This window comes from Pygoscelis adeliae, unplaced genomic scaffold (assembly GCF_000699105.1).
Source record: "Pygoscelis adeliae isolate BGI_AS28 unplaced genomic scaffold, ASM69910v1 Scaffold103, whole genome shotgun sequence".
Taxonomy (NCBI): Eukaryota; Metazoa; Chordata; class Aves; order Sphenisciformes; family Spheniscidae; genus Pygoscelis; species Pygoscelis adeliae.
Window position 1 is genome coordinate 4,880,803 of NW_008824723.1, and position 10,508 is coordinate 4,891,310.

The 10,508-nt window shown below is 42.2% G+C and overlaps 1 protein-coding gene across 1 annotated transcript in view; it reads right to left on the reverse strand.

Moving 5' to 3' along the window:
* KCNQ3 (potassium voltage-gated channel, KQT-like subfamily, member 3) overlaps positions 1-10,255 on the reverse strand; it is a 40,857-nt gene extending 30,602 nt beyond the window's left edge. Inside the window, exons 1-4 of the mRNA XM_009323380.1 lie at positions 10,119-10,255; positions 3,844-3,934; positions 1,950-2,076; positions 38-210 (exon numbers count right to left, since the gene is read on the reverse strand). Of these exons, the coding sequence (XP_009321655.1) occupies positions 38-210; positions 1,950-2,076; positions 3,844-3,934; positions 10,119-10,255 (528 nt within the window). The remainder of the gene's footprint in view (positions 1-37; positions 211-1,949; positions 2,077-3,843; positions 3,935-10,118) is intronic.
* Positions 10,256-10,508: the final 253 nt, after the last annotated feature.

Genomic DNA, 10,508 nt, shown 5'->3' on the forward strand with positions numbered 1-10,508 from the left:
CCAAGCCCCAGCTAAGCCCTGCAAGCTCCTCACTTACTTTGCTATGTGCACAAATGGCTGATCCCAAAAGTTTCCATGTACCGCCCCGCCTGTCCATTCGGAGCATCCGTAGGATCTGAAGGAAGCGGAGGCTTCTGAGAGATGTGGCCAGAACATTGCCCTGGTTCCCAACAGCAACCACTGGCACTGAAGCAATCAGCACAAAGATATCTGCAAGGCGAAAAGAACAAAGCCTGCCAACAAAAGTGGCCCCGTCACCTGCTTCTTAATCCCATCTGGTTGTGCTGCAAATTTCCCTAGGCAAATTTTAAAGCTGCCTGAAAATGCCTTCTCTTGCCAATTAAACAGATATCTGCACCTGCCACACAGCCAGCATCATGCACAGAACCCACCAGAAAGCCTCGTAATCTATTTACAGATCGATGCACTGGACTTGAGACACTGTCTGAGCTATGCTGACAGAAAAACAACCTTAAATTCATCTGTCCCACAGGAACACCATAGTGAACACGTCAGCAGGTAAGAAATCCAGTTTTTCATAGTGCATCTAGTATTTTGTTCTTTTGGCTGAGTTTTCCCATTAAAATCTCAAAGCCAGTACTACTATTTTCTATAAGCGCTCACAGGGCCAATTTGCTGATTAACTGAAGAGGTTTGAAATGCAAAACACATTGCTTCTTTGTGTTTTATTTCTTTTTCTTTCTTTTCCTTGTTTTCCCCCTGCTTTTTGATCCTATACATATATAAAAAAATAGTGGTACTAAAAGGCTTCAAACATTCTCCGGGCACTCAGTCTTTAGATTGTCTTCATATTGTATTTCCAGCCAAAAAGAGTGGCACCGGATAGATTTCAGATTTATTCACTTTCAATCATTCTCAAAACAAACTTGTGCCAGTGACAACCAAGAGGTGATATTAATAAATCTAGTGGGATCTTTTCTGTTCTTTACCCAGATATCAATGAAGATTCATTCTCAGAAGTGAGATGACACTATTACCGAGAAGGCATGAGACAGTATCAATCCCACTTGCTCACACCGTGCTCTACTGTCTTCACAATGCTATTAGAAGTATAAGAAGTATTTATACAACAGTAGCACCCAAAGAAGCACTACTAAATTGAAGATAGCACAGATGCACAATGAAAATTTGTTCCAATTTTGTCTACCATTTAGACCCATAAGATGAACAGAAGGAGGGGAGAGGGAAGAGGGTAGCATGTATTCATGTAACTGCAGCACCACAGCTCCCCAGAGAGCTATGTGCTGTACAAATAAAGAACGAAAAGCTAGTGTTTGGCCTGAAGGGCATCAAAAGAAATGAGGGAGTCCTGGAAACAGTGAATGAATGTGGATGTGCATGACAGGTGCTCAGGGCAGAGTAAGCTCCTAAATGTTGGCTAGTTGGTTTGTGGACATAATGGGGAGTTTTAGGAGTGGATTCAAACATGCATAATGAGTAGTTTTATGATAGTTGTAAGCAATGCCTTCCAAGCCTGAAAGATAACATGGGTGAAATCACAAAGATACTTGTTTGCAAATGCAGACCAACATTACAAAGGTAAAACACAACATCTGAATATGAAAGAGGGCTGGGGAAGATGACACAGTGTTGGGATCTGAAGTGGTTTGAAACTAAAGGCAGACAGTATATTTTGGGATGAGCTTAAGAAAAATGCAGTGGGACTCAGGACAAGAAAAATGTGTTCAAAGAGTAGAAGGATCCATTTTTTTCTCACTGACCAGACACTCAAGAGTCTCTTGAATTAATTGTTATTGCCGGGTATTTCAAATAACTACTCCAAGCAGGACACAGCTCCTAGCACAAAGGGCAGATCTGATTTCAGTGCTCTTTGCTCTGCCATTCACTGGTTCTTGGACATCCCCCCAAACTGGCTTAGAAGGAAAAGGACATAACAGGGAAAACAGTAGTAGAGAGCATGTGCTTACCCAGCATGCACAAAGGCTTCCTGGCAAATTTGAGTCTCCCCCTCCATCCTTTGTAACGACAGCAACACCCAGCAGCCCAGATTCTTAAGGCAAACTCTGCTCCAAAGATGAAAATGGCAAAGGTTTCCTGTATCAAAGACACAAACTACATTGTTAGACTCGTAACAAGTTTTGCAATAATTCTGGACACATGGAGATAGATGAAGGAAACGGATAAGATGCAAGTGTTGGGGTATGTGTGTGAGAGAGAGAGAGAGAGGAAAAAAGTGGGGAGGAGTATATAGGTTGATGAAAGAGGCAAGGCAAAGTGGGACATAGATTTACAGCCTGCTAATTACTCTGCAGAAAGGATGTGCCCCTGCTGTTGGGTAAATGTGAAGTGCTTGCCCTGCCTTGATGGAAGGGCAATTACTTCACAAAAAGACCTCCTGTTTCACACAAAATGAGAAGATATATGTGAGTGGTGACTGCAAAGTCCCCAGTGCACTGTATACCCACACCCGGGGCTACCCACCAGCAGCTTGTTCATGCAACTGTATCTATAGAAACAAGGACAGGATACAGTATATTCATATGGTGATAAATTTAAGGCAATAATAAAGGCATGTATAAGACAAATTTAAGGCATATATTATCCCCTTAAATTTCTGGTGCATGGAAGAATGGGATTTTCCACCTTCCTCAAGAACTCTTCTAAGCATGGGGAGGGAATGGGGAGGAAAGAGCTTCTCTGAGGTGCTCAGTGGAGATGGGCCAAGGGCAGCATGGGGCACACAGTTACTTTTCCTCTCTGTGAATAGCTGGCAAGGAGGAAAGGGGGATTTTTCCTGATGCTCATACCCACAGCTGCTAGGCACTTCTGAAAACCACTGAGAGCCACATAAAAGCAAGCACAGGGAAAGGAAAAATAACCTCAGGCTTTTTCAAATGAGAAAAGATGGGTCTGAGCAGGGTAACAGGGACCAAAAGTGAGTTTCACATTTCCTAGGGCATGAGGGTGTTTTCATACAGGCACTTTTTGAGAAGGAACATGCAAGGGAAATTCACCTTTCATTCCTTTTGGCATTTAGTTCTTGCTTGGATCTACATGTCTCTGAGGGTACAAGGGGAAATGGAAATTGAGATCCCGGAACTACTCTTGCTGTGCAGTTTCCCTAGGGATGTTTTTCTACAAGGCCAGGTTAAGTGAGAAGTTGCGTTCTCTATTTCAAGACAGCTATGGGAGCAGAGGAAGTTCTTTGTTAGGGTCATTTTCATAAAATGATGAATACGTCATGTTTATACTTAGCGAGGGTTTTTTTCCTATTTTTTTCTTCTTCTGCCAAATAGGAGGTCTACAGAAATAAAGTCTTGAGCATGAACTCCAGCATTTATAAAACAAGCATTCTGGAAACAGAGAAAGGAATATATTTATTGCAAATACATTTTCTCTCATGGATAGTCATTGGAGGCACTGCTTGCAACAATTTCAGTTACGCTGCTATTGGGCACAAGCATGAGTCCAATTCTGATGACCTCCCTTGAAAGAAATGCTGGGATTGGTAGAATACTGTCAAATGAATCAAAATTCTTGAAAGATCCCCAAAAAATGAGTTTTCAAATGTGCTCAGGTTTGTACTGATACTTCGATGGAGAACTGTTAGGCAAATGCTGAAAAAACGTTATTTAAAAGTCTCAGGTTAATATCTTTCCTCTCTCCTTACTTCCCTTTTACTCAGCTGGTGTTGACTATGGACCGGGAACTCTCCAATATGTAAGTGTACGGTCACTGCTCCAGGACAAACAGAAGCAATCTTATTGCATGCAGAGCTGGGAGTAAGTTTCCATCACTGCTGATGGTGCTGATTTCAATTCAAGGACATTACCAGGGTGATGCAGCAGCCAGTCTACTTACCAGCAAGAGGAGCCAGTCTCCCGAAACAGTTTCATACTCCTTGAAAGTTGTCAGGACAGCTAAGATCAAACACCCCAAGACAATCAGAAACCTGGAATTAAATAAAAGGAAAAAACACAGCATTGTTACCCCTCTTTGTATTTGCATTAGAGATGTTGCCTATAAAAACCTGGAGACCTTCAGGGGATGGTTACTTCCCATCTGTGAGCAGTGAGGTGGGCTCTCGTGAAGATCAAGGGTTCTCAGCCTGGACAGGGGGGGGCTGGCAGTCAAGAAATCATGGCAAGATCCTAAATCAGAATGGTCCTGGGACAGACATGCATTAATTAACTCGTTTGCATTCTTCAGGAAGGAAATGGATGATAGTGCATTTTGGGAAGGGGTTGGCGGAGGACTGTAATGCTCAGGAGGTCTGTTCGAAGCTGATGTGCTGTGCACTTCACAAAATGGCACTGCAGTTACAATGGAATAAATCTACTTGGCACATCCTGAGACCTGGGAAACAGTAAACGCTTCAATACAATGCACCACCAGGACAAACCCTCCCTTGAAAACTGCACTGCATTTATTTTTTCTTTCCCTTTTTGCGCTCATTTCTATGCAGATGAAAAGATAAAAAGGTTTGAAAGAGAAACAATAGAGAGGGTAAAGTTCTGCTCTCCAATAAACGCAGTGCGTGATAAATCACTACCCCTGTGCTATTGTCTGTACGTGAGGCTCCAGAACACAGAGATGTGACAGAAAATTTAACTCCCACTGCTGGTAAATCCAATTTAGTCCAAACTAAAGTCACGTTGATCTGCTTTGTAAAACTATTCCCAGGTTCAAGCTATTCAAAATCTTTTATATATAAAGAGGTAAGAAAAATCAAGGGAGTCTCGTAAGTGATTACTGTGAAGCAGAATGGGGGAAGCTCATATTCTAGTACTTCATGTACCCAGATCATGGACATTTTAATGTGCTCCCAAAACCTGATCCACAGGAACAGAGGGGCAGGTGGCCATGGAAATATTTCCGAGCTTAGTGAATAAATTGGAAGGATGTCTCCATAAAAGCTCTGGATCCCTTGCTTTCATAGCGAGGGTACATCAAAGCAATGATAGGCATTAGGTACTGAAATCACCCAGGGAAAAAAGCTTGTTAAGAATCAAACTGTGTTTACAGTGTACTACCTGTTTTGAATTTCAATCTGATACCTAAAGTGTGATTTCATTTCTTGATGAATAAAACTCCACTTTGTTTCACTGGGTGAAATGAGCAGAATCCACAGCCTGCAGTGTGGAGGCAGCGAGCAAGGACCACGGGGAAGGGAGGCTCAGCTCAGAGACACGTGTCCTCTAACCTGTCTTGGGGTTTTGTTTCCTTCACGTACAGGGAAAACTAGGGCTAAGGGATCATGTTCTGAGAATTTGCAACATTTTTGCAGCTAGAGTAAAAGGAGAGAGGTTAGCTCCTGCTGCCTTTTGGGAAGGAATTTCCTCCAAGCAGCATCAACTAGCAACCTCCATGCAAGGAACAGGAAACAGTGAAACACTTCACAGAAAACCCTGAAGGATTACCTTGCTGTGGCTTTCCTAACATTAGCTATTCAGACTGAAGTTTCCTATGCCAGGAAAATTTCAGATCAGCCATTTCGAGCAAGGTTAGAACAGAAATAAATGTGTTCTCTCATGCTAAGTAATTCTGAATTTCTTTGACAAGTTTCACCTTCTCCTACTCACCAGCCATGCTCTAAAGCAAGGGTTATGTGGTTGGTAGGAAACAGCCTTTGGGTCCAGAATGTGTCTTTTACCATCTACCTATGATAACCACACTCCTGCTGCTCAAGACATGTTCCTGCCATGCCCTCAAGCTTGCTTTGTCACACCATATCTTGCTGTTCCCCACCTTGCAATTACGAAGCCAGTGGCTCACTGGCTTCCCAAGACCCATGATCCAGCCACCCTGCACCTTTATGAACAAACTGGTGCGAACTCAACCGAGACAACGTGATTCCTTTGACTAGCTATAAACCACCTATGATCTGCCACATTACAGTGCTACCATCACTAATTCTCCATTTAAAGCCTTGAGCTACTGCTACTTGATGCTTTCCATTACAGCCATTTCTTTATACCATGTGAAGAGCCGGTCACCCATCAGCTCACAAGTATCATTCCAATGATTTAATGAAAGGCGAAACACACTGAAAACAGTTCAAGGAAATTACATCACCAGCTACTTAAACTAAAGGCGTGAATTTACGATATCATTCAACAGAACAGCACTGTCAATTAAAGATGCTGTGCAGATTTTTGTCCAAGAGGAAGAGAGAAGATAGTACTGAAATCGTAATCTTTTGCCTAAAACTGCCTGCGGTTTTACCACTAGAGGGTGTCAGTGCTCCATAGAGCAAGGGGATACGGCGCTCGCTCCTGTTTTCCTTCCCCATGAAACGAACTCAATGCAGGTGATGTTCAGGTGATCCCACCCATGTATTTGATATGCAAGGAAAGGAGTCTCACAGCGATGAAAACGCTTTTCCTTGGTCACTAAAAAACCCAAATGTTGGCATTAACGGACAAGGGGTGCTGCTAGCTCGATCGCTCTGTGCGCCACAGCCCATGCTGCAAGCCCCACTGCTCAAAGTGAGAGCCCACCCATGAAAACAACAGATAATGCAAGACAAAAAAAAGTAAAAGTAGGGTGAGAGGCTGAGACTGGAGATCACAAGTCACCATGAATAATTTTGAGGGCAAATCTGAGCAGGGAATGTGGTCTGAACCCCCTGTTGCAGGAAGTGCAAGAATGCAGCCCCGAAGAGTGCCTTGGAGGTGCAACTGCTCAGCAGGATCCACAATCGCAAAAAACACACAGCCCACAGAGCCAGGCTTCTGCTCCTTCTTGCAGTGCTCTGGGGTGTGCAGGGAAGAAAAGCCCATGTTGGGACACATAACTGCAATCCATCTTGGAAGGGTCAGCTATCCTCCTACCACTCTGTTTCCGAAGGATAAACACCCACTGCAAGTTAATCAAATCACATCTCAGCAATCTTCCCTTAGCATCTGAAATGACGACCGTGTTCAGAACACATCATGAATTTTAATCTCCATCGGTGCTATGCAACACACCGATTTCCCTGCAGCCTCTTCTGTTTCGATCTTGGTGTTTACAAAACCTGCAAGTCTTCTGGTGTCCTCTTTCTATGGAAGATGCTACACAGATGTCATGTTTTTTTCATCAATCCCCCTTGCTCAGCAAAGATGATAACAAGGTACATCTTCACCTTGCTGCTTATGCCCATATTGTGGGCATATGTACCACCTATGCCCATATCGTGGCCTTGGGAACATAAAAACTCTTAACTTGCTTGACAGTTGCGGAGTCTATATTGTCCTATGGCAATAGGACAATAGCTGAGTCTATTTTGTCTAATTTCATCTTTTAGAGGTAGCAGTGTGGGTCCAGTGGTTGAGCCTGACTGTAAAATCATAACAGTCAAATCTCACGGAACGAAACTGCTGAAATCATAGGGGATGAGCAGAGGGGAGACTAACACTGACCTGGGGCAGAGAGGGAGAAAGTCTCAAATTTACTCACAGTTATAATGACACTATCCATGGATCATAGAGCACCAAGGGTTACAAGAAAGAAATAGGGTAAAAGTCAAGGTTTAGTAATGAAAATTGAGTCCTATTAAGCCTAAGCTTCCCATTGAACAGCGTTTCAGCAGGTGGCAGTCCAGACTTCAAGACTGTAAATCAGATATGCCAAATAAGGATCTGAATTTGGTTCTCCAGTTTTTAGAATCGTCCTTGCTATCATTTTATATCCTTTTTCACAGCCTGTTACATTGTACCTATTTGCGGTATTATGCCTAAAATCCTGATTAGTTTCTTGTATGTGTAAGTTCCAGACAGCCAAATGGCAGTGGTCTTTTGTCACTGTAACAGCTAATATGCTATTCTAGTAAATACATGTTCTTATAATTGGAAATCACATGTTTAACACTCATATTTTCTAATCATACTATTTTGAAGTATTAAATGCAATATTCCAAAAACAATACATATTTTTTTCCAGGAAAGAAGAAATAATTTATGACTATGTTAGACCATGAATCTAATGTTTCTTGGATGAACATCACAGATGGTTTTGATAAATTTTGATTTCTTTTAATATTTCACATTCTTTGAGTTTCTCTTCTATATCTGCTTTCATTTGAAGCCAATATAATGAAGATCTAGCTGAGAACTTTTATATTTTTTCCATATATATGCGCTTATCATGTATCCTGTTCACCACCTCTTCAAAATTTTAGGAGCAGATCACATAGTAATTTGCCTATAATCTATTCCAAAACATAGCAGTCTTTTTGAAGCTGTCATGAGGACTAGATACATCATAGGCACGCCAAACAATATTTGCATCAGGCATCATTTTGGCAAATTTTTGTGCTGTGTGACAAAATTTGAAGTCTCAATTAGGCTTACAGTTAATAGAGAGAAAAGTGTGCTTCTAGTGTACAACTCAGTTGTTTTAAAGTAGACAGCTCAAGCTGGTCAGAAGCACCTACAGAGACAATTTCTTCTCTATAACTGTAAGGAAAGACTCTAGTGACTAGCTCCTATGGAGAAGTTTACTCTGTAAATTAGATGAATGCCACCCCTTATGTTCAGCCCTGTTTTGAATAGAATTACAAACACTACCTTTTAATTATATATTTTTACTACTGAAAGAACTAGCCTACCAGCCATACCAGCCTACTTCTTACATGACCAGGTTTCTCTGAAATCCCTTACTGTAAATTTAGGTATCACATCTACATGTGTTCGAGGATCCTGCTTACAAAATGATAATCCAGGCTCTGGGCAGGAAAGCCTCTTGAACAGTTACTAGTAAGAAATCCCCTCCAGTGAGACAGTGCATAGACTTCTGTTTGCTCTCACATCTCACATCTTAATTTCTTGCAAGCCATTGGAATTTCCTCTGTCTCCAAATGTTCTTATGAATCTGAGATTTTTCTGCTTTGCTTCATTTGATCCTTTCTTGTTTTCCCTTAAAACTTGTGTTCTAGTTTCATTATGTTCTGCCACCTGGTAAATGCTAATGGAATTCTCTAAGGTTATATTAGGAAAACCTGGCAGTGTTTTGCTCAATTTTTGTTTTATGGTTCCCAGTGCAATATGGTCCTAAAACCATGGTTCCCACACAATTTCCCAAATTTCATATTGGAACAACCTTATTTTCTCCAACTATTGGCTTTTACCCATAAGGATTAAAAATGCATCTTTTCTCACAGTTCTTTCAGTTGCTCTATATTCCTACCCACCATCTTTTTCTCTGCATCCAAACTTCAGTTTTCACAGAACATCTGCAGTATCTTGCACTGATCGTTTTATGGTTGCTAATGAGAGGCTTGAGTTGGGATTTTTAACACTAAAAAATGACATTACCAAATATTTGAGAACAGCTCTTCAGAGAGAAGGGAATGCATGCCTGACTTTCACAGACTTGGGAATATTCACTGTTTAATATTTAGATTCTTACATCTCTGCTATTCCAAGCAATAGGCCAGCTACTCTTACAAAGATCAGTACTGAGATAAAGGTGACGGGAAAAATCTGAAAACTTTGTGAGGCTACAACTGTGCACTGTGTAGAGGGGTATGGGGAAGTGCACTGAGAAACTCAGCGGGGGTCCTGGAGGAGGAGTGAAAAAGCAGCAAGTGCTGCAGTTAGGGATGTTCAAAGGTTCCTCTTTCTCTGCATCCAGATTCCACTGAGTACACAGAGCTCCATGCAGAAGCCCCTGGCCCAATGCCATCATACAGCAAGGACAGGGTAGAAATGCCATGCTCAGTAAGCTGACTTGCACTTGTGCTCTGCTGCAATGGCAGAGACAGAGCAAGATCCTCCACAAGATGCTGGAGGAAATCCTAGGAAGTAAGGAAAGATCCCCAAAAGATCCCTAGTCTCACTGGCATACCAGCTGATCTGGCAGGTGATGAAGTGGTAGCCCAGAAGACAGTAGTCCATTGGTGACAGAAGTGAGAGACATTGTCCCTCTCACAGCAGGAAGCTGAGCCAGAAAAGTCTAAATGCTTATTCATGCCAAGTTTTTTATGACCTTGGGTTCTCATTGGCAGGAGTGCCTCTGAACGAGCTTCACTGCTGTTTCCCTAAGTTTGGAAAGCTTTTAAAAAGCAAGATCTGGGAGAGGAGGATCTATGCCCCTTCACAGCAGGGCATTTAAGGTGCCAAAGAACAGCTTTTAAATCAGACAGTTCCTCTCGCCTGTCCTCTGCATACAAGCCAAGAGCCTGGTTAAGGCCTCCTCCTCTTGTTGCTTTTTCTTCATGTCCAGTCCTAAAAACTTTTTGCTTCAGTGCCCTGTGTACCACCATTGCCAGCTTCCTTAGGGAGTCTGGCATGCTGGTATAAAATATTTTGGGTCAGCAATGTCACCATCATCCTGGATTTTCTGCTCTAGGGGACATTTCGGAAGAATGGCCTGACACATTTCCCAGGTTTGCTGGCATGAGACTGCAAAATGGAAAGCTCAGAGCACTACATTTCCCTGCCTGATTTTTCTTATCTTGGAAGACAAGAGTCATCCACCAAGATCCCCTTTCCATCTTGTCTCTGAGACAAGTTTTAAAGATGCTCTGAAAAGTCTAGCATACA